The sequence below is a fragment of the Alexandromys fortis genome, unplaced genomic scaffold (genome assembly GCF_014885135.2).
Source record: "Alexandromys fortis isolate MF-2015 unplaced genomic scaffold, M_Fortis_MF-2015_v1.1 scaffold_3, whole genome shotgun sequence".
Lineage (NCBI taxonomy): Eukaryota > Metazoa > Chordata > Mammalia > Rodentia > Cricetidae > Alexandromys > Alexandromys fortis.
Genome location: NW_026067909.1, coordinates 28,089,992 through 28,117,143, shown reverse-complemented (window position 1 = coordinate 28,117,143; position 27,152 = coordinate 28,089,992). Strand labels below are relative to the sequence as shown.

Sequence of the window (27,152 nt, the reverse complement as noted above, 5' to 3'; positions counted from 1 at the left end):
TCACTTTGGGGACTCAGAGGTATCACTGGCCCTGAGGACTGTGGGCCTAAAGGACAGCTCGAAGGCTTTCTGGTCCCTGAAGCTTTGGGCACGGTATTTTGCAAAATGCACTGACCTGTGATGCCTGTGGTCCGATAGGTCTTTTTCTGCCCTAGGGGCATTTGGGGAGCCAGACTGGGCAAGGGTTTGGAAGAGCGGTTGGCTTCCAGCATTAGATGCGAGCCAGGGAGAGTTATCTGCTGTGTCGAGGGAACAGACTGTGGTCCTGCTTCCAGCCAAGGACTGGCCTTCTTGGGGTAGGTGCAGGACACCTAGGCTTTGCTGACTGCCAAGGATGGGGTCCACACTTGGAGGCTCCCCACCTGAGCCAGCAGTAGGTACTTCAGGTGGGCCCTCGGGTTGTCCCCAGGCCTGAGGTACTGGCTGGCTGGCCTGTCCCTGACTCTGGGTTTGTTTCTGCATAGGCAGACCACAAGGCTCACTCAGGTTCCCTGGGGTGGCTTTGTCAGCCTGAAGGCTGTCTCCTTGAGTTGGACTCCTTTCCTGCCTCCCCAGTGGTCCCAGGGGATGCTCCTGACCCCTGTTCCTGTGCCAGCTGGGACTCTCTTCCGTTGGCATCTTTCTGTTCCCTACTAGGTCCTGAGAAGCCCATGCTTCTTCATGAGGCTCTGCCACACACAGCACCTCTGGCTGTCCAGTTTGGTGTAATCTTGCATGCCCTGTACCAGCTACCTCTGATCCAAGGTGACTCTGCGGCCTACCCATGTCCCTCTGGGTTGGGAGACTCTCTTTGGCTTCACTTCCCAAGCCTTTTGCCTGGGGTCCAGACTTGTGCTCTGCCTTCTGGGTGAGGATAGGGGACTCTGGACCATAGGCTGGCAACACCTGCCTGGTCTCCCCCTTTGAGGCTGGCCTTAGAGGGTGCATAGGGGAGTGTGCTTCTCCACACAAGTGTTCTCTCTCAGGGGACTTCCTGTCCAGGGCCCGTTGGCCCACAGGGAGCAGTTGTGAGTGGCCCAGAGACTCTGTGGGGTTCTTCTGTGGTCTTGGGGATGTTATGCTCTCCGTGGCTGTAATTTTGTTCTCTGTATCTGAACCGCTTCTCCTCAGTGCTGGCTCACTTGAAACACTTGGCAGAGACTCATTCGGCACCAGGCAAGAAACTGCAGCTTCCGCAGGCTGAACAGCCAGGGCTGCCAACATGGGGAGGTGGCTCTGCACCGTGTCTTTGTAGATGCTTCCTTCAGTGGCTCCACACTCATCCTTTGGGGAGCTGCTTGACACCAAAGGACGGCTGCTGGATTTTTGTGTTTTCTTGTCTTTGTAGCCCTGGACACTAGCAGGCCATGGCATTGTCTTGTTTTCAGGGCTTTGTGCACCATCCTGGCCATCCCCAAGCCATGCTGTCATCTTGGGCTCTGTGTCTTGGCTACTACCATCTGCTTGTGGCGTTATCTTGTATTTAGTATCCTGGTTACCACCTGACTGTGATGTTACCTTCTGACTAGGGTTTCGGGCATCACCTGTCCATACGGTTGTTTTGTGTTTAGCATCTTGGGTATTGCCCGTCAGTGGTACTGCCTTGTCTTCAGGTTCCTGAACACTGCGTGGCTGTGATGTTTTCTTTTGTTCATCATCCCGGGTACCACCTGGCCATAGTGTCACCTGTTTAGTGCCTTGAGTACTATCTTGCTGTAGTGTTGTCTTGTGTTCAACATTCTGGGTACCACTGGGCCTTGGTGCTGTCTTGTGCTTAGTCTCCTGGGAAGTACCTGGATGTGGCGCTGTGTTGGGCTCAGCATCCTGGCAAACATGTGGCTGTAGTTTCAGCTCGTGTGCCTTGTACTGGGCTCCACTTGCCAATGATGGAGGCTTGTGTTTAATATCTTGGGCACCACTTGTCTGCAGCAGTTTCTTGTGTTCAGCATCTTTGGAGTCTCCCATATGTGGTATTGTCTTGTGTTCAGTGTCCTGAGCACCAGCTGACCATGCTATGATCTTGTATTCAGGGTTCTGGGTACCACTTGGCTGTGGTACTGTAAGACCAGTGACAGTTCCTATAGCTGTCACCTCCCCAGAGGCTTGGATACTTGTAATAGGCTGTTTATCTAATGTGGACTGGTTGTTATGGCCCAAATCACTGCTGATGTTTTCCTGAGTGATGCTTGGGGGTAAAGCCGAATTGTTCAGGGGCCCTCTGCACTCTTCCTGCCCAAGCTGGATGTTCTTGCCTGGTGCTATAGAACTCTCAGGCTTTGCACAGCCCTGGGGTGACACCAGCACTGTGGGGGACACCCCTTGCTGGAGGCCAGAGGCCGAGCTGGTGCCCACTCCTGCATATCGTCCCCCAACAGTGGGATGACTTGAGGTGCCATGGCTAATCGTAGGGGCTTTCTGTGACTCTGGACATAGATGCCTTCCCCTGTTGAGGTCAGAGATGTTCTCCTCTGAAGAGCCACCGCACTTCCCAAGGTCCCGTGACTCCTCAAGGGCGTGGTTTTTCTCTATTCCACCAGGGAAGTATTTCGAAGGAATTGGAATTAGGGACATCTGTGAGGCATCACCATTGGCTTGGGTGTCATCTCTTACATCTTCCTGGAGTCCACCTTCCGCCACAGGCTGGGGACTCCCTGGTCTCCCACAGGGTTGGCTCAGTATTGTTGGGGCCTGGGAAGCCCTCCTGTCCTCATTCACAGCGGAAAACGCTGTTTCTTTATTTTCAGTCCTCTCCTCTCCTCTCAGAACCTGAGAACGATTGTCTTCATGACTCGTCGCATGATGCAGGGGCCCAGGGGAAGCAGGCATTTCGTGAACGACAGGAATCTGTACTGTTATCTGTGGAGACTTGATGGAGGGCTGTGCCCGCCGCTCAGCCTGGACCACTAAAGGGGCTAGGAAGGGGACCTGTGACACTGCCTCCTCTTCCGGCAGGTGCCTCTGGATGGCAAAGAAGGGCTCTCTTTCTGAGCCTGAAGGTGTCCTTTCTTCTTCATCCTCGGAGCTGTACACAGTCATGGTGATTTCAGGGGTCTCTCCTATGTCATCCTCCACTCCCTGGGTGCCAGTTACCACCTCCTGTGTGCTGGGCTCTGCTGTTCTGTCCTTCTCGACTATGGCAGTATCTCTGGAGCTGTCCAGTCCAGGTGGGGACAATGCCGGTATATAGCCAGGCAGGGCCTGGCCTTTAGTAGGCATGCCAGAGAAACCCGTGTTCACACCCACGTGACTATCCACACAAGTCACTGCCTGGGACTCTGAGGACTTTAATTGTTCCTGGTGCTCCTCATTCAGGAGTCCTGGTGATTTGTGTCCTCTGGGTTCCAGGTTTTCTGTGTCAGAGGACATGACGTTTTCTCCAGTGGGCCAACGTCTGGACTCCGCGTGACTAAGTTTTGCACAATGGGACAACCAACTCTGGGGGCCGCAGACAATGGTGGCAATGCTGAGGGCTGGCAGGGGCTCAGCTGTGCAGGCCAGAAACCGGGCAGGGGGAGTTCTGGTACAGCTGGTCGCCATGGTGGCTATGTGGAGGACCCGCACCTGTGGCCTGTGCTCTTTCTTCTTCTGTAGGCTCTTGCTCTTTCGTCCTTCCCTGTGCAGGGGCAGCACACCAGCCTCCGAGTGCAGGCAGCCGCTCTGCTCAAATCTTTCTCTTAGCTTGGAGAGGATGGAGCTCCGGCCCACAATCCGCGGCAGGAGGCCCCTGGCAGCTCCAGGCCGCTGGGCAGGGGGCTTCTGGCGTTCTTCTTTCTCCTTAGCTTCCTTCTCCTCTGCAGCCAAGAACTTCTTCAGGATGTTTTTCACAGTGTTCTTCCCGCTGGAGGGGCTCCACCGCAGCTTCTCACTGCTTGGGCTCCTCTGGCTGGTACTATTGGCTCCTTCCTTGGTCTTTTCTAGGAGCTTGTTAATAGTGGCGTTTACAAAACTTTTACCAGGTCCTTGCTTGTCCTTGGAGATCAGCCGGCCCACTTCCCGGGTCTTCTTGAGGTGGGGTTCCCGGCCAGTGCCCATGAACTTAGCCTGTAGAAGCTGGAACCGTGTGGGTCTCCGGCCCAAGTCCTGGAGTTGGGATGGGCGGTTGGCCCCGGTTGCTTTGTCTTCTGCCTTCTGGGGTCCATTTTCTCGGTCTAAGACATAAAGCAGGAGGCTGTTGAGGAGGGTGCGGGCTGCCTCGTCACACGTCCTGCTGATCTTCTTCTTCAGGGTCTGCGAGTCCATGGCCATCTTCTCTCGGAAAATCTTGTTGTTCTTGGAGCTGTAGGAAAACAAACAAAAAATTAAAAAAAAATGGTCACATATTTTATTGTTAATTTTGAAAGATTACTCTTTCTCTTTTTTGTTTTTCTAGACAGGGTTTCTCTGTGTAACAGTTCTGGCTGTCCTGGAATTCACTTCATAGACCAGGCTGGCCTCAAACTCACAGAGACCTGCCTGCCTCTGCCTCCCGAGTGCTGGGATTCAAGGTGTGCGCCACCACTGCCCGGCTGAAAGATTCCTCTGATCCTGGTTAGTTTTATGTCATCTTGACACACCTGATAGGAAGGGGTCTCGATTGAATAACATAGGCTGTAGGCAGGCAAATCTACCTGGCATTTTAGTGATTGATGGGGGAGAGCCCAGCCCATTGTGAGTGGTGCTGCCCCTGGGCTGCTGGTCCTGGCTTCTATTAAAATAAACAAGAGCAAGAAATGGGGAGCAGCCCCAGTAACAGTAAGAGCACATTAGCAGCACACAGCCTCTGCACCAGCTCCTGCCTCCAGGTTCCTGCCCTGACTTCCTTAGACAAGGACACTGCTGTGGAAGCCTAAGCCAAATGAACCCCCCCTCCGCCGCCCCCGCCAAGCTGTTCTGGTCATGGTGTTTCATCACAGCTAAGGCAGCATCAGAGCCCCTGGAGGACCCTGAGGCTGGTTCTCAGGAGTCAGGTCCTATTGGGTCTTCAGGCTGATCTGGTCCTGATCATTACCAGGGACAAGGAGGCGCTCTCCACACCCGAGACCGGCATGCACTGGGAGAGCTGACGTAGAAATAGGGGCATTAAACAAGAGCAGCGTGGTGAACACTCCCAAAGCACTAACCCGGGGGTGTGAGTAAGCATGGCCCATGGCAATGGCCACAGGGTAAAAATAACTAGCCTAAGCAGCAACTGTGCCTACACCACCAAGAACGCCATTGTTCTGAGTAATCAGGACAGGGAGGCCAATCCTGCCCACCAGGAAGCAGCTGCTCTGTGTCCTTGCAAGAGTAGACCAATCCTGCGGCAGCCCCAACACTCCCTTGGGCCCCGAGTGGTCTGTTTCTGAGTTGAGAAGACAGCAGACTCAGAGCTCAGGCTTGCCCCTGTGACAACTGGGTGTCACGGTCCTGCCTGCCTGGTCTGTCTCCTATCCAGATGGCCTGTGGAAGTGTCTCTCCAGACTGATCTGGTCACCCGTGGAAGCTGCCCTGGGTGGAAAGAGACCTCCTTTCACCGGAGGGGGCTCACCCTCCTCGGACAGCATTGGCAGAGAGATTCTTGGGGGTCTGTGCTCCCTGCAAAGCCATCTGTGCGTCTTCACAGCTGTAGAGGGAACGGGGCGGGGGTGGGGCTGGCTATGTGCCGCTGCTGGGCTTGAGGGGATCTGTGCACAGCTGCATGTGTGTGAGGGGGTCCCAGATCTTCTGCCTCTCAGGTAAGACGGTGCTGTCTTGGATGTGGCTTGGTTTTGGTTGTGGGTGGCGTTTCTTCCTTTCCCAGGGCATTTGGGAACTGACCATGAGGTCATAAACTTCTACATCTCGGGGTTGGCTTTTGTCAGCTGCCTAGATACAAGCTTCTGTCTGGATATCTTGGGTCACACAGGCACACTGCATGCCTATGAACTAAGCCCTTAGACCCCAAATTCCTCCTCCTATTAATCATGCCCCTCGGGCACACAGGAGCCTTCCTGGCTCATGCTCCCTACAACCACAGGTCCCTACAGCTTTAAGACGTGTCAGACTGTCACTGGCTCCAGGAAACGTTCCCCACCCCTCTTTCAGGCTTGCCTGCCTCACACGCACACAACTGAACCTGACAGCCAACAGTGCCCGTGCTCTTGATGGCCATAGGCCACCTGACCAGAATCCTCCACTGCCGGCCACACCCGGTAGCCTCTGCTCGTCTTGGCTACTCTTTGTGCTTTCCCGAGGACAACATCATCTCCCATCCACTTGCCCTAGACTGGGTACTGTCACACCTTTCCTATGTTGTCCTTCTTGGGCCACCATCCTCTGTGGGTCTGGTTTCAGGATGTACCCACAGTTCCATTATGAGTACCAGCGCATAGGATCTCAAGTGGGGCTTGGAACCCAGCACAGGCTGAGTTCACACATGGGCAATGACAAATTCCATACCCTCCAGCAGGGTCTGGATTGGCCTATACACACTTCACTATACAGTCTCCAGGAGCAGCTTAGCAATTAGCACTACCAGCTCCCAACTAGGTGCCCCACACCGGGCCACAAGAGTTCCCAGGAGCCACGGAGCCTGTGGAGACACGGAGGTCTTGCTCCCTAGGCCTGGGATGCAGATAGACTCACCTGGCTCAGTGCTGTGAAGAAGCTCAAAGGGCCTGTGTATCTGCTTGGAGCTTTGTGGTCATACAGTTTGTGAGGCCGGCTAGGCTATTTCAACTGTCTTAACGACTTCTCAGGTGAGTCATTGCGATGACTGAAATAACCATGCTGATGACAGGGAGCGAAGATATTCCGACTGACTGACTAAAGGCCACGAGCCTAACCAACCACACAGGGCATTGAGTATCATTCCCAAGTTCCTCTGAGGGCTCCTGAGCCCTTGCTCTAAAGGGAGACATGAGAAACCCAGCTGGCATTAACTGTCCAGTTTCTCCCACCACAGAAGGGATGACGTAGCCTCTCCACATGCCCCATGCCAGGGTTCCACACTGCCTTCTGCTCTGGGTAAGCAGGACACTTTTGGGGAGGCTTGCCAAGTCTCCTCAGATCAAGAGAGTTAGCGTGTCTAAATGCAGCTTGGCTGTCTGGGCCCAAGCCATGCACATCCCATGTTAGCAGCCAGCACATGGCCAAGGTGCTGCCCAACAGCTCATCACCTGCCCATCACCAGGGACCAACACTTGAGGCCACTTGCGGCCTTCGGCCTGACTTCTTCGGTAGACACGGAAAGGGGATTTAGCTAGCAGCTCCGGGTGGAGTCTCACAAGGTTCCTCAAAGCTCCCACGATAATCTCAGGTGTTTTCATTCAGGCAGACACTTTACTAAGGGTTATGAGCCAGGATTAGCAGATTAGAGCAGGTACTTAAGTTCTTTTCTGGTGGGCCACACTGTGGCCCTGTCACACTGTGGCCCTCACTCTGTGGACCCTCACTCTGTGGCCGTGTCACACCGTGGCCCTGTCATGCCGTGGCCCTACAGCAGGAGAGGGTGTCTGCATTGTAAATGAGGAATAAAGGGGGCTTTCACAGCTCACTCCAATCAGTCAAAATTGTGTTTAACAATCATTATTAACCAAAATTTCTTCTTTTGTGTAAATCTCTCTCTGCTTAGCATCCCTGAGGCCATGCACTGTGGCATGAGTGAGCTTCTGTCCTCTTCTGGACCCCGGCTTTCATGTTCTCCCAACTTTTGGCAGGTACAAGGTGACGAAGAAAGCCTCAGGAAATAAAATTCTGGCCCCGCATCACCTTGAGATCTTTGCTTTCAGTTCATCTGCCTGAGGCATTCTGTCCTTGAAACAGCTTGTGCCAGGCCCTCATGGCGATTGCAAGCAGCCCACAGCTGCCCCCTAGCACTTCCTCGGGATAACCTGTCACTGCGGGACCACTGAGTTCCTGGTGCGATTCTAAGAGCCATTCTATTTCTACCCACAAGCCCCTACTGCAACAAAAGCTTCATGTGGAGGAAGTTTGTTTTCTCTTCCACTTCACTCCAGTGCCCACAAAGGTCCCAGCATGAGGGCCAGCCTTGGCAGGCGCCTGTGGATGGAGTGGTAAGGCCCCTGTAGATACCTGGCTCACCTGGCTCTGTGAGGCCACTGCAAGCAAGCCTCTGGGCCAGCCCCTACTACCTCTCTGCTCCCCTTGCTCCAGTGCCAGCCTACAGATCTGTTTCCTCCCCGGCAGCGTAGCTTCCCTCTCCCCTGGCAAGCTGCTGCCCACCCTCCAGAGACATTTCACTTCAGGGCCCCTCTCAAGGTGTCAGTCCTAGCTGTGAGCTCTACACCACAATCCTCGGGAGATTTCTCTGTGCTCGGTCTCTTGAGGTCCACGCTATCTCTTGTGGTGTGCTCCCACCCACCCCAGTTCTGAGCCGCTGGCACCTCTGGCTTAATCTATGCCAGAACATTCCAGCATCCTCACACTCATACTGAAGCCCCAGGATAGCTTGTGGGGGCCTTATGCTGCCCGTGTGAGACACTCTGCTCAGCGGCAGTGTGTAGACAAGACTAAGCCCATTTTCCACATCCCTGAGGTACTTGGATGAGCTATAGAGGCTGGACCAGGATGGAACAGAATCTTCCCCTCCATGGCCAACACAAACAGGGGACCCATAAACCTTCCTAATTTAGGCATCAGTAGCAGGCAGGCAAGGTCATTTGGAAAAGAGACTGGACAATCATCTTAGGACACACCCAGGCTGCTCAGTCCTAAGGAATGCCACCAACACGCTGTTTACTGAAGACAGAGGACAACAGACCTCAAGCCCAGCCTCGGGTCAGTCCAATTCCTCATCAGCTATGACCAGTAGAGTCTCATTGGGCTGCCCCATAGTCAGGGGCTACGCCAGGGCCACTAGCCTCTGCTCTGAGCATTCTCTGGCAGAGAGTGCTCCTCTGCCTCAGTGTCCTTGCCTGAGCAGTGTCTGGTCATCAAGCAGGGCACTCACATAGGGACTTTCAGTGCTGTGTAGTCCTGATCAACTTCCTCGGACCGATAACCATCTGTTTCGAGGGCCCGGTTCCTGAGCCAGTGACCAAGGGCTCCATGTATGCAATTGCCAAGTTAGACTTAGAGGAGAGACGCAATGCAGCTTCATTTTTACTTTTTATAAGTGAGATTGCACTCTGATTTTCAGGTTCCCTTGGGACGGAACCCACCCAAGGCCTCGTGTTTCCTAGGTACTCACTCTGCTACTGAGCTACGCTCAGTCCACTAAGACTGGTTTTATTACTAATGGGGCCTTTTAGAGTGGAGATTCTGATATGTTACTAGCAGGTCTAATGTTAGGTTTGTGAATGATGAAAACCATATCTCTAAGAGAACGAGTACTTTCCAAACAACCCAGAAGACCCAGCAAGGGATTCAGGGGAAGTGTCTGTGAGATGTTCCGTGTCACTGTTCCAGGATGAACCATGGAGCCAGTGTTAGTCTTGCCTGTTGCCTGTCATCTGTAAACTCACAGTAACAGCAACTACTGTCCAGGGGAGCTCTGCAGTAGATGTGTGCTGACTTCTGTCCTTTGTGCAATTGGGTGGCTATGGCTGGAATCCTGAATCGGAATCTGTATGTCAGTGCTATCCTAGAATAGGCTTGTCTCTAGATCGATGGTTGGTTGCCTTGGTCATGGGGGCCCTGCTATCGCACTTGGGTTCAATATGTGTGGCTATAGGTGTGATAGATCAGTGTCTGGTCATCAGGCTGTGAGGGACAGAGGACAGCCATCACCTGGGTTGAGGAATATTACTCTGTAGACAGACAGCTACTGCGCCGTGCTGCTTTGCAGAGCCTGTGGCAGGTGAAGGGCTGAGAGTAGACACGGGCGAGCAGGTTCCTGACCTCTGTGTGGTGAGGATGCGGCACAGAGAAGTAGATTAAAAGGGGCCGTGGTGAGACAATCGGCAAGCTGTAGAACATAAACCATCATAGTATTTCAGAGTAGCGTGCTAGTACACAGGACATCAGAATTCTAGCCAGGTCAGCCCTTCTGATTTACGGTGGTGAGAGAAGAACCTGCTTGTTCAGAAAATTCATGAAAACATTTATGACAAAAAAAATAAGGACACAGTTTGAGGTTTGTTAAGAGGTTCAGAAAAAATGTATGTGTGTCTGTCTCTGTGTATCTCTGCATCTGTGTGTCTCTGTATCTGTGTCTCTGTGGCTTTCTGTTTCTCTCTTTCTCTCTGAGATAGTTCTCACTCTGTACCCAAAGCTAGCTAGCCTAGAACTTACTATGCAGGCTGGACTCAAATTTGTGGTGATTCTCCTGGATTAGCCTCTCAAGAACTGAAATTATAGGTGTGATCCACCACACCTGGCTTTAAAAACACATTTGAAATCCTCTGGGGCCAGACATGACAGTGTACATCTGTCGTCCAGGTCCTTAGGATGTGGAGGCTGGAAGATTGTGGTTTTGAGGGCAGTTTGGGTTTGAGAACTTATCTCAAAAAGAGGGATAAAAGAAAGGAGGCAGGGAGGGAGGAAAGATTGACTTGAAAACAATCAAGATAGGGCATGAGAAACAAAAGCATAAAGTCAGGCTGTAAGAAGAGGGAGTCAAGGAGGCTGATTACACCACAGGGCCTGAGAGGGTTTCAGAGCTTCCTCGGAATTTGGGGTGAGCGCTGTGGAGGTAGATACTCTCCAAGTTGGCACTACCAGGACTGCTAGTCATGAGCCCAACCAAGGAAGAGGGAAGTGGTCCTGAGTGACACCCCACAGGAATCGTGGGAGGGCGAATAGGTGTGGCCCAAAGGGTCATGTAAGAGGCTATGATTTGGGGACCACCTCCTCTGGCCTTAAGACAATCGCCAAAAGACTTAAGACAAGTAAGTCTGTGGTGAACTCAGCATGGCATTCAGGACAAAGTCAGAGCTCCGTGCACTGGTGGCCGTGCTTCTATAACACTGGTCTCTTATTTATGATGTGGCCACCTGAGGGTGTGAGCCCCCACTTTCATACCCACAACAATTCTTTATTTAGAACATTTGGAGTGGTCTCTCAACGTATTTCTATTTAACAGGGACACATAAATTAGCCCGGATCAGTTTTAACATTAGAGAGGTAATGCTAGCTCAATGACCTGAAAGACATTTCCAGCCTAACAGAACGGTTGGGGTGGATTTTAATGATGGAGATTTTAATCAGACATTCGAATTGAACATCAGATTGGACGTTTTCAGGGTTTTCCACCCACATTCAAGCCCGGGGCACTGATCCATCAGGCCATGCTCTCGGCCTGCCCTCCAGGAAGGGGAGGCTATGAGAGGCGCAGAGGCCACCTGGGCAGGGAGCAGAGCAAAAAGTGTGGCTTGTCACACTGGATTTAAGCTCCTCTGACTGCTCCATCCCAAGGGAGACCCTCTGGTCTCTAGAGCCTGGATCTGTCGCCTGCAAACAGGCTCACCAACACTACTGACCTCATGGAAAGCCTGGATTGAGGGAAGTTCATGCTCAGCAGTAGGAGCTGTTATTGCCGCGAGACTGGGAAAGCCAGGCACCAAAACAGAGCTGCAGCTCAGCTGGCATTTGGCTGAACTCTGCCTGTGAGTCGTAAAGGGGCTACATTTGAACCTGGGGCTACATAAGCTTTGCCAGTTGTCTCGTTTGTTGTTGGTTTTTATTTTCCGTCCAAGACGGGGTCTTGCCCTGTAGCTCTGGTTTTGTACCGGCTGTGTAGCTATGGCTGTCCTCAAACTTGCTATCCTCCTGCCTCTGCCTCCAAAGGACTGATATTATGAGTGTTTGCCACTGCCACATGCATATGAATCTAATTTTGTCAATCTCTGAGAAGTCTGTCATCTTGTCTAGCTGACTTACTCCCACCAAGTATTAGAAAGGAATGGCTTCCATAATGCCCACCTATTATCTGGCTTTCAGATATAAAAACCTTGGAAAAATGATTTCAAATATAAGTGAAGGACCTTGGGTTGGGGTTATGGCTCAGTGATAGAGCACTTAGCTAGCCCTGGCCTTGGTTCCGTCTCCACCGTGTGCTCTTTCTCTCCGTGTCTCTCTGTCTCTCTCTCTCTCTTTCTGTCTCTCTGTCTCCAGAGATTTTAGGGCAATGAATCTAAATTTTTAGCCTGAATTCTAGACCTTGTGTCTCCTGCCCAGCCTTGTCCCTATGATGCACATTCCTCTTCTGGGAACACGGCTCTCTGCTGGGGAGCCACAGCACAAGTTCACGTATGTTCTTGAGAACACACAGGATCATTCTGGACATTTGCTTCTCAGTCTCAGCCCCAGATTCAGCTCACATGCCCACACCTTTGGACCAACAGAGGGTGCTTGCCCTTGGTTTAGGCAGAGAACGGCACAGAAGGTTACAGCTATGACCCACACTTTTCTGTAAGTCACCCCAGTTTGTCACCCAGGCATAAGAAACACCGATCCCTCCAAAATCTAATGTGCAGATGTGTGACCTTGTGTGTGGGCCCCACACCAGCTGAAGTGGGCACGTGACACTTAGTCTAAAGTACAGTGCCCACAAGGGGAGCTTGTTCCTCACTCCACTGACAAAACTAGGGGACAAGAAAACATTGCCTTGCCACAATTTCAGAACTAGGAAAGGAAAGTAGACATCCTAGGATGAAACACGGCTTCCTGCGCTACCTGTAGGAATGAATTTACTTGCACAAGAGATGCAGAAGACTGAGTGAACCAGAAGGATCCGAGTCTGAGGCCATCCCCACATACACAGTGAAATCCTATCTCAATGAAACAAAACAAGAATATGAACAGTATAACTGGGGGTGGTGGCTCCTTTAATTTCAGGAGGCGGAAGCAGACAGATATCTGTATGTATTCTAGGTTAGCCAGGGCTATGTATGACCCTTTCTTGAAACAAAAAACAAATGAACAGAAAAGCCACAACTATCTAAGATTCAGTTCAGCTCTGAGTAAATGAACTATGACACACTTATCCCATGGAGGACCAGTTAGAATGTGTACATGTACACTCTCATGCATACATGAAGATAGACTGATAAGCCATGTTAGTGGGAAAAGCCAGGAGCAAGGGTGTACATATACAGCTACTCTAATTCTTTGTATGGTAGGAATCATGTGTACACAGCACACGTGTACACATATGCCATCCCTAAATGCAACACTGATAGAAACAGAGGAAAATTCTGGCAGGATGCATAAGAAATGAACTGGGCACTGTGCTTTGCCCAGTGTGTGGGCTCAGGAGAAGTTTGGGGAGATCGTGTCTCCTACGTGCCACCGTTCAACGGTACCTGAGACCTGAGGCTCTGTGTGCACAGCACACTTGTGCTCAGAACAAAGCCAGCTAGCATCACGTGTCTAGCAGGGGATGCCGACCCAGCCACTGCTATCCAGGCTTGCATTGAACCTTTCGGGGCTGCATTTATCTGTCATGGGAAAATGAAACTGGGGGACTTTTATAACAAGTCTGCAGATTTCACTCTAGTTCAGGCTTTCTAATTCGTCATTACTTTGTAAACTCCTGATTCTTACTTACAGAGGACCAGTAGTGAATAAGATGGAGCCCATGCAGGCCTCCATCCTAAACTACTGAACACATGCTGCTTATCGGGGCTACTTCTTCTGCACCAAGGACAGAGACAGGAAAGGCCACCTTCAGGGTAAGGCCACCAGCAACAGGAGGGTGCTCTTCAAAATGCCAAGTGTTGGGCTTATCTAGGGAAAGCTCCATCTTACCTCACCCTAGCGGGGTTTATTTTCCTGAGGGAATTTCCATTCATTCTCATCCATTGCTTTGGGCTGCTTAGGCAGCAGAATGGAAGCAGATAACGCACAATTTCCCCCTTATCTGTTGCTCTGTTCCTGGTCAGTAAGCGTGTTAGTTCAGTTATTGTTCAGCTACCCAGAAGCAAATGACACACATGCACATACACATATGCACAGACGCATGCACACATCATCCTGTTCAGTGCTGGACACCAAAGATCTGAGCACCGTATAACTCTACTCTTCCCTCTGGGACAATAACTGCGATGCCCCAGACATGCCTGGGACTGAGGAAGAAGAAACAAGGTACCCAGGACAGAGCAACCTCGGAAGTCTTAACACATCACCGAGCCTGTGCCAGCGGCCTTTGCTAATAAAGTCTGCAGTCACTTGTCCTACTGTCTGTTTGGACACCTTATCACAGGAGAGAAGAGACGCATCACCACCTTGCATTCAACTGTCCCACGGAAGCACGTGAGACCCATGGAGAATTTGCATTCTAGAACCTGTACAGTTTCCACAGATGAAGGCTTTCTGCCCTAGCTCTCCCCCAGGCAGAGCTTCCAAGGGCCTCACCGGCTTCTCACTGCAAAGAGCCTTGGCTCTCCTCAGAGACAACACAGCACCAGCGAGAAGGGCCCAGATCTGCTGCCCAGGCCCAGCACCAGCCATCTGGTCAACAGTGGCTGGCTTCATACTGGTCACTCACCGAGGAAAACCCATATCAAGCCATGGTTGGAACAGGAGACTGTGACCACCTCCCCCATACTCCCCCATACCCCTCCTTGGGAGCCTCCGTGGAACAGGACACGCTGGCCGGAGACTTCCTCCTACATGGATCTACCCCACCAAGAGGAAGATGCGGCATGCGGCACAGGAAGTCAGCTCCTGCCCGACTAGTGACTAGAACACGGCAAGCAGGCTGAACGACTGCTTTGGGTACATCCTGAAGCCACCGAGGGTCTCTACTCGGAGGCGCGGACACATCTGCCCGCTGAAGAGCGATGCCCATCTCACAGCAGGGAGAAATACATAGCCAGGCAGCGGGGAGACCAAGGAAGGCTCTCAAACGGAGGGCCATGGCTGTTAGTGTTGTTCACGCAGGTGAACAAGGAGCACCAGGTTTGGGGCAGAATAAAATACACCAATTGTCCAGAGACAGCTTGTCACCGAGCATCTGGAGGTTTGTGTGCAGCAAACCCAAGGCGTTGGCAGCGCTGTGCCAGGCTTCAGAGAGGGTGAGGAAAAACATTCTCTTAGGACAAACAATGTATTTTATATAGCAAACAGGGTTTGGAACTGGAGGGGGAAGTTACAGTGGAATTATGGTCCAGGAGGCATGTGTTCCTGTGTGGACACAGCACACGTGTGTACCCTTTCCTAGGGGAGGCTCCAAGTCTGAGCCTGGACAGCTACAGGCTGCCCTCTGGGAGGGGAAATGGCAGAAACACTTTACTTTTCTTCTGTGGACAGGCGGTGCAGGGCTGTGCCCAAGTCTTCTAGTCTGTCTTTGTGCTCCAGTTCCTGGTACAAGCCCCGTGGAACACTGGCCAGGCCATGCAGCAACCCGAACAGGCAGCCAGCGATTGCCCCCGTGGCTCCACTCTCACCTGGAACGGCAAACAAATGAGAAGGCTGATGCCTCCCTCCCGGCCCCAGCAGAGCTCCACAAACACAGGGCTCACTAATGTCATAACTCACACCCATGCGGCTCCATTTGTTGTCGAGAGTGGGGGCCACCAGGGGACAATGGGCCTCATGAGGAGAAGCACTTCACCCAGACCCAGGAAGCTCGCTCTAAAATGCCGTGGCTTTGTGCAGGCTATAGAACTGCATGGGAGTGGGGGAGCCTGTGTCACGGGGTGGAGGGAGACCTGCCAGCTCTGAGTGAGCAGCTGGAAAGAGAAGAGTCCCTGCACCTGGTCACTGTCCTTCTGACAGTGGTCACCCCTGAGACGGGCAGGCTTGTGGGCCACATCAAAGTGTGCTACTGCGACCATATCTATGTCCCTGATATTGTACATGGATGGCGATCAGAGACTCCAGAGGCCTGTGTTCCAGGTCTGTGGCTGAAGCCCACGTCTGTGGACCCTAAACACCGAGAAGTGCTCCAGAGCACAGGATCCATACCTTCTGGAAGTATCCACCACAGAGGAGGGCATCTTACCTCCGTGAAACATGGCTCGCTGGCACAGCTCGGTCCAGTTGTTCCCTGCACCAAGGAGGGCATCGTAGGCTATCATGGGGGCATCATGGCCGCGCCGTCCCCCTCGACCTTCTGAGCTCCACTTCTTGTATGTCTGAAGAGAACTGTGGGTCAGTGTGTGTCTAGCAAAAGATCCATGCCCACCCCTGTGGCTGCCGTCCACCCACCAGCCTCGTTCACTTGCTCATGGAGCACAGGCTATCCCAGGGCTTACCTTGTCTCGCTCCTCCGCATCGTAGTTGCCAGGGAAGGTGGCTTTGTTCTCCGTTTCTTCACTGATTTTTCTTTCCTCCAGATAGAACTGCCATTTTGCTTCGAAGTAAAACCAGTGCTCTTGGTACTCTAGGTGCAAGCGCAGAGTAGGAGGGTTGAGGGCACCTGGTGGAGGTAGGCACGGGGACGGGGGAGGCGGGCAGCGCCTTCTCCCCACTGAGGGTGTGGGGGATGGGGCACCTGGACCACGATAGGTGTGGCGGCTTCCAACAGCAGCGCAGAAGATGGGGAGGAGGCAGAACAGTGCCCGGATTATTTCACTGCTCTCTAAAGCAGAAAGTGGTCACAGGACGATTATGAATTCATAATTGTAACTAATTAGGTCTGGAGATGTAGCCCGGGGTTAAGAGCGCTTGCCTAGCATGCATAAGACACTGAAAAGAGAAACAAAGAAAGTCCCCAAACTAAAGAAACCCAGAAACCCAAAGCCAAATCAACAGGGAATTCTGTTTTGCTTAGCTTAAACCTGGGCCTGCACAGTAAGAGGGGAAGTTTTGTTATTACTGATAGCCTGAAACCCAAGCCGCAAGGAAGCTGCAGCACCTCTGGCTGGCACATCAGATGAGGAGGGCACTGGCTGGGCAGTGGCCAGCAGCCACTCATCCTACAGATGACCAAGCCCTCCGCAGCCTGGGAGCAGCAGGAAATGGCGGTGCCTGCTCTAGGAGGGTGACAGCTTGTCTCCCCCTGGAGGCAACAGAGGATGGGGACTGCCTTTAGGGGTGGTAAGGTCTGGGGGACAAAGCCCAGGATAGCGATCTAGACCCTATTTTCTGTCTATGGCTGGACAGCCGAGAGCAGAGGACAGAGCAGAGAGAGTAAAGGGCTATGGGGGCCGGAGCGGGGCAGCGGGCGAGAAGACGCTGCAGCAGAAAAGCCAGGAGGTGCTGGGACAGCCTCTCTCACTAGCATATTGGAATTCTGGACCTGCTGGGCTTCACAAAGTTGAAGCACTGGCTGTTTGAATACCACTAAAGGCAAAACACCTGTGTGGGGCAGCACCGCCTGCCTCTACCCAGGGAGCAGGTGAGAGCAGCTAGGCAGGGAGATTTTCAGACCCAGAACCCCTCAGAGAGGGAGCTCCAGGGGTTGCTCTCCAAGGATGTTTACAGAACAACTCTTTTTGGGTGAGCTTAGGTTCTGTTGAAAGTTATTTCTAAGGAGCTCCTAAAACTCTAGTTAAGCAAACTTAAAATCAAACAGACACAACAGGACTGTTTCTCCGGGGACACCTCCCAGAGAGAGTCAAGTCCCCAGATCTTCCGGGAGTGAACTCTGTTCTCAGGTTCATGCCCTCATGGATGGCATACCTGAAAAATAACCACCCGGGTTCTGGAGTCCTGGGGTGTTCCTTAGCAGTATGAATGCTGTGTTGTAAGGGTCTGCTCTATCATAGTAAGTGTCTTCCAGTCTTGGGGGGCATCTGGTGACCTTGCTTAGATGAGAGAAACAGCCCGCTGGCTGTAGGCAGCATTGGGGGACCTTCAGGGGACATCAAGGTCCATTTGAGACAGAGGGACCAGGGAATGATGGCTTAAGCTAAGCAAAAATAAATGCAATAAATGTCCCGTGGAGGCCAAACGAGCGATGGACAGGCAGTTCAGAGATGAGCTAGCTAGGATTCCCGGCACCACCCGGTAAGCCCAATTTCCTCCAGTGCTGAGGCCAAGTGGCTGTCCTCCTGTGTGTTATGTGTCCTTGTAAAGTTGTTCTGGAATCCTCTAGAACATGCCCCCTCCCCCATCTTGCGGTGACTTTGACGTGACTCTTGGAACTGCCCAAGAGTCATTCGGCTTCAGGCCGCTTTGGAGGGCAGTAGCCTTGGCCCTGGGTTTACATCCTCCCTTCTTTCAGGACACCCTGGACTGCTTATTTTAGAACGTTTACTCCCACTTAGGTGCACAGCGGGACACGTGGGGCCACCTGCATCTCCCTTAGAGTGGAGAACGGCACGGGGTAAGAGTGTCTTCCATATCCTCTGTGACGTGGGGAGCGAGCCCCGAGTTTTCTGGTCCTGCACTGGGCTCCTGCATCTGTATCTATGGCTACCGCACAGCACCTCCGAGTAAAGTGGGGGAGGGTGGGGTATACTTTGCTGCTTTCGTGCCCTAACCCTGGAAGCTGTAGTGCATCCAGGACTTTTGAGTAACAGGCTGACCATGCCCACTAGGTGACAGGTTCTGGGTTAGTGAGGACGATGGAAACTGTGGGAACACATGCCTTTAGTGGTCTCTGGGGACGCATGACACGGGGATCCATCTTGGTACAGATGGAAGTATGTGGCACGGATGCATCTCTTTGGTTAAGTACAGGCTAGGGTGGGGCTGTGTAAAATATAGGGGCAATGCATTCCTCTATGAAGGCAGAGACAGTTCTCTGTCACACCAGACACTTGGTGTCAGCTTGGAGCTGTGGAAGTGTGGGTGTCTTAGAGACCGCAGGCTACTGGGGAAGAAGCCACGCGCGTGGCTGTGTTTCTCCATGAGGTCCTGGTTCCATTCGGAGCAGGTGTCTGCCCTTGGCCATGTGAGGACGGTTGCGAAGTCAGATCTTCGCTTACTGACTGAGGGCTTCTCCAGGCATTGCCTTTGGTTGAGCACTGAGAGCTTCTGTGCGGCTGGTGCAGGACTTGGTGAAGCATGAGCGTGTGTGCTTTGGCAAGTGGGAAGCAGGGGCAGGAAGCCAGGCTCACCTGCCATGTGCCGGATGGTCTTCCTGCAGTACTCCTCAGCCAGCGGGACTGCCTTCAGCATATCTCTGCCCCATTGCACAAGGGGCTTTCCTTGTACTGCGTAGGAGGCGAACAGAGCAGTGCACAGGGACCCAAGGAAACCTGGAGGGTGGGGGAAAGAGAGGGACAGCTGTCACCTGGGCCAGGGGCTTTCGGGTCCAAACACCACCCCCAGAGCTGTGAGCTCTGCCTCTTCTCTCTGCATAAGAGGTGAGACGCTCATCTTTCCAGAGCTGCTACAGGACCTAGATATTAAGAGGAGAAGCATAGGCCAGGCCATGGAGAAGGGCGGGAGCCCATAGTACTGACTGGCACCTACTTAGACTAGCTACTTAGCTTCCCCTCAAGATCCACACCTCTCTTTTGCTCTGCCATGTATGATACAGGAATGATGAGAATTCTCTCCCTTGTGTGGTCTCTCTAACATGGCCACACTTAGTGACAATCCTGTTTCCAAGAGGAACATCATCCTAACAGGACCCACACCCGTCCGGTACCCGCTTTACCTGTGGGATGGTTGTGGGTCATTCTACCGCACTCAATACTGACTTCAACGAGGGTCTCCAGCCGGCCTGGCTTCCAGTACCGCATCCCGATGCACATTGCTTTAGTGGCAGCTCCAAACCCCGAACCTAAATGGGTGATAGACACCTGAATTCAGGTTTGCCCCCATAGCCCCTGGAAGTCCGGCAGTCCTGATTCCTAAAGTACAAGGTTTAGCTAACTACATGCCATTAGAATATCATTAAATGAGTAAACAATTAACACCGCCCCCAATCCCAGACAAAAGAAAAAGACATCTATGGGTCAGGTTGCAAGAAAGTGGAGTTATTTAACCCTGACAATGGGCTTTCTCTTGATCCCCGGTAGGATCATAATGCGTGTCTATTGGGGAATCTCAGAAGCAGCGTTGAACTAGATATGACTGCTTCCTCCCGTCTTCCCTTTCTCTCTCTCTTCCTTCCTTTATTCCTCTTTTAGAAAACAGAGTTTGGTTACATAGCCACTGTTCCTGGGAACTTTTTTCTTTAAAAACAGTGTCATTCAGTCACAAGTGACAGAGAGTCCTCTGCTGGCCTCCTCGGGCACTCCACATATGCTGTGCACTTCCATACAAGACACTAATTTTCTTTATTTCTGATGTCAAGGCTCTCTCTTCTCTCTCTCTCTCTCTCTCTCTCTTTCTCTCCCTCTCCTTCTCTCTCTTTTGAGACAGGGTTTCTCTGTGTAGTCCTGGCTGTCCTAGAACTGGCTTTGTATACCAGGCTGGCCTTGAACTCACAGAGATCTCTGCCTGCCTCTGCCTCCCAAGTGCTGGGATTAAAGGCTTGCATCACCACTGCCTGGTCCTCTCTACTCTCTTTTGTGAAGTTTCCTGTATGCACACTCTATGAACTCTCTCCATGTACACTATGGAAAAGATGTAGTGGACTAGTTAGAATCTTGTTTTTTGTTTGTTTGTTTGGTTGGTTGGTTGGTTGATTGGTTGGGTTTTTTGAGACAGGGTTTCTCTGTGTACCTTTGGAGCCTGTCCTGGAACTCACTCTGTAGACCAGGCTGGCCTCGAATTCTCAGAGATCTGCCTACCTCTGCATCCCGAGTGCGGGGATTAAAGGTGTGAGCCACTGTCACCCAGAAGAATCTGTTTTTTTTGTTTGGTGTTTTTTTCACCAGTCCACAGCAGAGAATTTCCACCCCAGCACACTGAGCTACCTCATTCTTTTAAGCAGCTACACAGCATTCCACCGTGTAGCTGTGCAGTTAACTTTCCCATTCTCTTTCTGAGGGATGCCAAGCTGCTTCCAGGTTTTTACTGGTACAAATGATGATGCCAAGGGTCATCTGCATATACACGCTTCTAAGCATTTGCTTTAGTGTATTGTTATTATGGGTCTTTAAGACTTTTAGAAGAAGAATATCAGACCAGGAGGCATTGCCATTCAATAGTATTCCTGTTTGGTAGTTGTGATGGTCAATTTTAATTGTCAGTGAGATACAATCCAGGATAACCTGGAAAGAGTCTCAGTGAGGGACTGTCTACTTTGGGCTGGTTTATGGGCATATCTGTGGGGTTGGTTTTAGCTAAATTAATTGATGTGGGAAGACCCAGTCCACTGTTTACAGCACCGTTCCTAGTCAGGGGGTCCTGAACATTTAGAAGCGGAGAAATCAAGCTAAGGTAAGCAACAAGCAAGCAAGCTAGCAAGCAAGCAAATAGGTATACATGTATTTCTCTCTGCACTTGACTGTGTGATTGGCTGATTAAAGTTCCTGCCTTGAGTTCTCCGTAAGGGCAGGCTATAACAGAACTGGTTTTTTTTTTTTTTTTTTTTTTTTTTTTTTTAAATCAAAGTAGCAGAAGTGAAACTAGAAGAGAAGTCCTGTTACACCTGCTCAAACTGCTCTTGGTAGTGACATGCTTCTACCTGTTCAAATGATCTCTCCTGCTGGTAACAGCTATATACACTTCTCCTGTTGTACCTTCTACTGCACCTGAGTTGTTCTCTTTTAGCCTACCTGGGGTTTCAGAGCAGCTGACCTGGTCTTGCCTGTGCTCTGTGGCTCCTGTGCCCTTCAGAGACATCCCAGGAACTACTTCTGCTGTTTGGGAAGAGTGAGTGAGCCCAGGTCCCCAGACTGATGGAGCTGGAGAGGGGGCTAAGAGTCGTGGCGCCCACACTGGAACATGTCCACGCTGCACCTTTTCAGGATAAATGCAGGGTAGTGGTTTCACTATTCTTAAGGGGTACCAGGAGACAGGGCCAGCAGGGGAGGGGAGGCTCCTGTGTGGACAGGTGGAAGCTGGGGCTGCCTGTGTGCTGCACTCCGTGAACACAGATGGCACTTCTTACCAAAATACAAGCTTCAAGCAAAGGCAGAGGAGAATATCCCTTAAAGTAAACTGGAGAAGAATAACAAAAACCCCTCTGTGGACAGTGTCTTTAACAGATGCGCAAGCAAGCAGGGCTGGCTGACAAGGGGATGCCCTGCCTGTCCATGGATTTGATCCAGACATATAGGGATGCCACGATGGCAGCCAGAGCAGGCTTCCAGCACCCGCACCGGCACCCACAAGGTCCCTAACAGCAGCTCCGTGAACAGAAAGCTGTCTGACCCTTTTCACTGAAGGGCGTATGCCAGGCGAGGAGGTAGTTATCTGGCTTCAGCTGCGAGCAGCCCTCGATAGTGGAAGGGTCTGGCCGATGTTCCGCGAGCTTCTCCACGGTCTCCACTTAGCGCTTTACCATCTCACGGTACAGGTCGTCCAGGCACCAGTAGTCTGTGGGGGAAGGGGTGGGGACAGATGTCAGTGAGGGTGGAAAGTGGGGGTGCTGGTCATGGGAACAGCTTCCATCGGTGGCAAGGATGCACCAGTGTGCTTAGAGCAGAAAGTGTGGTGACTGCACAGCCGCCTGGGTGGATTTTAGTCTGTAGCAGACCACTGCTCCTAGTCTGGTTGTCTTGGGGTTTCTGTGGCTGTGAAGAGACACCATGACCACGGCAACTCTTATAAAGGAAAACACTTAATTGTGGAGGCTCAGGACATTGCCATCGTGGTAGGACATGGCAGTGTGCAGGCATACATGGTGCTGGAGAGGTAGCTTGGCGCTCTGCATCTTGCAGGCAACAGGAAGTGAACTGTCACACTGAGCGAAACTTGAGCAAAGGAGACCTCAAAGCCCCCCCCCCCCCCCCCCCGCAGTGACACACTTCCCCCAGCAAGGCCACACCTCCTAGTAGTAACACTCTTTTGGGGGCCTTTTTCTTCCAAACCACCACACTGGTGTCCTGAGAGTCTAGGGAACACCTACCACCCTCATTTTCACTAGCGGTTTTGTCTACTCAGAACAAACTACGCCACGCTACACTGTGCACAGCAGGAGGGACACCACTGAGGCGACAGGGTGATCCCACTGAGCTCCATCTCCCACCACCCCCTTGGGGATCCCAGGCTCTGTGTGGCTGTTACTGCCAAGCTGTGCCTTGCTCCCTTCAAGTGTGTTTGGGAGACCAGAAAGGGTCATCCCTTGAAGTTCATGAGCCACTGGAGGTGAGAAGAACTAGTCTGTACTGAACACCTGCCTTTGGCCAGTACGGGGCCTGGCCCGCCTCTCCTTCATGAGCAGCCGCTGTTTTCTCCAGGAAGACTCTTTGCCTGACTAGAGCTGATGGGTGTTGACTGCAAAGCCAGAGTTTTGCTCACTAAATTAATCCACGGACAAAGGTCACACACACCCAGGCAGTGGAGGCCGGAGTGCTTGATCCTCTGGAGAGCAGGCCGTAGTTCGGGTGCCAGTGAGCATGAGGGTGGTGCCTTTCCCTGTCCTCTCTCATGGTCACCAGCGGTTTTCATCCTTTGTCAAAGCTGCACTCGGGATGGAGAAGTGCTGTTAGGAGACAACCACTGGCCCTTTCGTGGCTACGGGTGACCCGTCTTTGTTGCGGGCTGGGTGGCAAGAGACAAACAGGGCATGGCAAGGGGCTGGTGACCCTGCTCCAGAGAAGAGCAGGCTGGAAACCTAGGACTCCTTGTTGCCGGGAGGAGCGAAGTGCCTGGCACAATTGCTCCCTGCCCCGTCGGGAGCAGGGCCTTTAGCCACAGCTGTGGGCTCCTGGAGAAAGCCTTTCTCCCACGCTGCCCTTGGTGCCCCTGGAATGGAGGTAGCCCTGCCTCTAGAGCCCATGCCTAGCTTGGAACTGGGACAGGAGAAGATGGGCAGAACTTTGTTTGGGAGGAGGGAGTGCCACATGTCCCAGCCAGGCTTCTTGTGGCAACGCTACAGGAATAAAATTAGCTTCATCTGCCTGCAAACCCCTGCTGGGAGGCAGAACCTGTGCCTGGCCAGGTTGCCGGTGAAGCCACAGCATCTGGCACTGATTCGCCAGGGCTATCTGCTTACTGACGGCAGTGTCCCCTCCGTCCTGGCAGCCCAGGCCTCTCCAAGTCCTCTAAAACAATGATAAGGCCAGATACCACAAAATCTCTGCCTTCAACTGAAACCGAGCTTTTCCAGAGTAAGAAAGATCCATAAAAATCCAGCACCCTGCTCTGACTGCTACAGTCCTCTCCCTTCCTCCCTATCCTACCTGAAGGTAAGTCAGTTTAGAAAACTGGCCAGCAGCTCTCAACCGACCTTATGATATATATAATAAAAAAGCAAAATGCCGCGGTCTTGAAGTAAAATACCTATATATAGGTTGCATCCGCCTTCTCTCCCCCTGGCTCTGACCTGTGTCTGCTCTAACTCTATCTCAGCTGTCAGAGTCCCTGAAAGGAAGAGAAGGAGCAGGCCTGCTGGTCTCAGGTTCCTTGCAGGAGACACTTCCTGCCCCTTCCCCTCCCTGCCTTGCTGATTGGCCCTGGCAGTCAACAATCAGCCAAAATCGCTCCCCCCAGTGGCATAAGATCGTCTAGAGTCCCGACCCCAGCCTGGTGGCCGTGCACCACCGAGCACCTCATCCTTTGGCTCTGTTTGACTCCTGCAGCCACAAGGGTTTTAAGAAGCTGGGATGTGAGCACCCCACCACTTTCCTAGGCTCAGCAGCAGCTGGCAGGAATGTGGAGTTGCATGCCTGTGCCCTGGAGCAAATGGTCTTGAGATGAACCACACTCGGAGCCTGGTGTGACCGCCCATGCTCACTAGCCGTTCACCTGGTGACATGAAGTCACTCGGTCTTTGCACTCCTGAGTGAGGGGCAGCACTACCGACAGGTTTTGTAGGCCCTGCCTTTGTTTCCGCTCTCATGTCCTGAATGCCACATACTGTCCCTGTGCCACTGGTGGTAGCTAAGCCATGGCTTGTAGACCGTATTGCCACGAATCACGAGTGACACTTATTTAAATACGCCAAGAGGGGACCCACTCTGGGAAGCAGGCTACAGGGCTTCCAAACGCCACAGTAAACAGGCAGTGGGCAGGGGCTGCAAAGAGCTGTGCCTACCATTAGTCGGATGGTAGCCCCTAAAGTGGGCAACAATTGCTAAAAACTGGGTTGTTTCAAGTCAAAACCTTGAGTTTAAGTGAGCAGGGGAAAAAAGTGCTTAGTGTCTAGAGCCATGGTTCTCAGCCTTCCTAATGCTGCTACCCCTCAGTACAGTGGCTCATGCTGTGGCAACCCCAGCCTTAAAATTATTTTAGTTGCTAGTCCATTACTATAATTTTGCTACTGTTATGAATCATAGTATATGCAATTTCCAATATGCAAGATTGTCTTAGGCAACCCCTGTGAAAGGGTCATTTGATCTCCAAAGGGGATACAACCCACAGGTTGATAACCTCTGCTCTATAGGACCGACTAAGGGGGTGTTCAACAACTACCTTGAGAGGCCATGACAGGGCACAACATAGCAACACATGCTTGGTACTCCTGGTGACTGGCAGGGAGGCTCATCTCTTCCTCAGAAAGCCAAATCAAACCAAACCAAACCAAAAACCCAATGCTGCAAAATGATCCAAACCTTGCTAAATATGCACACTTCATCTTGAGTTGACTTTGGTCCATCGATCTAATCCCAAGTACTCTGTGCCACACACAGGGCCTGCCTGTATCAGGGGCTCTCAGAGGAAGCCCCAGAGACAGACACGGTCCTAGCACTCTGCACTCACACACAAAACACCCACCAGAACTGAGCACAGACAAGGACCTTGATGTGGCTGTGCAGAGGTGTCTACACAGCACTGGGGGAGCAGAGGCATCTACACGGTACCAAGGGGGCAAATGTCAGGAGAAAGTACTGACTGCAGTTTTGATGGAAAAGTCATGCTGTCCTGAGGTTGTGAGCCGTGGTGGGCTCTGAGCTGTAATACTGACTACAAAGGCACACAAGTATGACCAAAAATATCAGAAGAAATAAACACTTGGAATCCAAAAACTTTTAAGACCCCAAACAATGTTTCACTACTTCACATACGGCAATGTTGTATCGTACCCATATGCTTTACTTTTCCCCTAGTTACTCAGGGGCTAGCTGATGAGATTCCTATACAGTGATGGCAGAATCCATAAATACTTGGATTCCATAATTATACCCACTCAGAAAGATGCTTCACCATTTCAAGAGGCTGTGATACCATATCTTATCGACGGGCTTCAGTTCTATTTAGGGATGTGACATTGGTGGCATTCCTATACAGTGACCACAGAACTAAGCTGAGCATGTTCATGACAGAAGAGCAGAATGGTGAATGCAAAAGTGAGATCTGTTGGCTTAACTGCTGCCCTCAGACTTTCATTTTGCAATGATGGCTATCAGACCTGCAGGACATTAGCACACCCTGCACAGGAAGGACACACTATGTTTGTATATGTACTATTCTCGGAAATCTATGTAACGTCTTGTTGATCTTAGCACTGACCTGCTCCTAGCTGAACACTTGCTCTCCTGTATCCAAATTACTCTTTCTTATAACATTTACACATAAACAATGTCCAAACTGAATAGCTCGGATGGATATTTTAACCTTAATTATTTGGAACCAAGATGCAACCCCAAATTTCAAGCTGGATATGTATTCTTTTTAGTAGATTTAGAACAAGACACCTCATCCTCTACAGCTAGAACCTTTGCCTGTGCTCGGCCCCCAGATCTGCTCCCAGAGGCTTGCTTGTGGTGCAACAGCAGAAACAAGGGGAAGTTGCTCTTTAGAATCTGTAGTTTAATCATCTGTGAAACGCTGCTGTCCCCAAAGACATACAGGAGAAACATGACCTGCTGCCTGTCAGGCTCCAGGTCTCTGGTGGAGATTAAATCACCAGCTTCAGCAGCAGTGTCAGTTAACACGGGGCACCAAGCACTCCCTTCAAGGTTCCTGGTGCTGGTTTGTCATCAACACGGGAAGCCACACACCCGTCTTTCTACCCCAGCTCACCTGGGGCAGAGTATGCCCATCAGTCCTACCTGTGGTGAGGGCCTCGGCCGTTGCCATGTGCATGATGGTGTTGTCACTCACTGGCCACTTTCCAGGTGACAGCACAAGGCTGTCCAATCCCCCAGTCTTTTGCAGCTCCTCCTGGATTGAGCCTAAAGCACTGTTCTCCCTGCAGACATTCCCATAGCCGAGTGCATCACCGACACCCCCCAACAACATCGCAGCCTTGAACTTCTCCATCTTAGAAGGTGACTCTTTTCGGGCTGCAGCTGCTTTTGTCCCTTCCTGGCCAGCCTTAGCCAGCCTGGCTGACATTTATAGTGGTCATTGTATCACCATCCAGCACTCTCCTTCTCTGCCTTGGCAGGTGGCACCAATGAGATAAAGCTCTGAGCTCACCACGTGGGAGCTGTTTG

General features: G+C 51.8%; 1 protein-coding gene across 1 annotated transcript; it reads right to left on the bottom strand.

The window, feature by feature from the left end:
- Adprhl1 (ADP-ribosylhydrolase like 1) lies at nt 1-27,108 on the bottom strand. The gene is given in 9 exon segments (XM_050137411.1): nt 1-2,342; nt 2,415-4,255; nt 15,113-15,266; nt 15,824-15,956; nt 16,077-16,204; nt 18,828-18,968; nt 19,373-19,498; nt 21,982-22,146; nt 26,766-27,108. Coding segments are annotated over 9 exon segments (5,316 nt in total). The 5' UTR covers nt 27,052-27,108.
- Nucleotides 27,109-27,152: the final 44 nt, after the last annotated feature.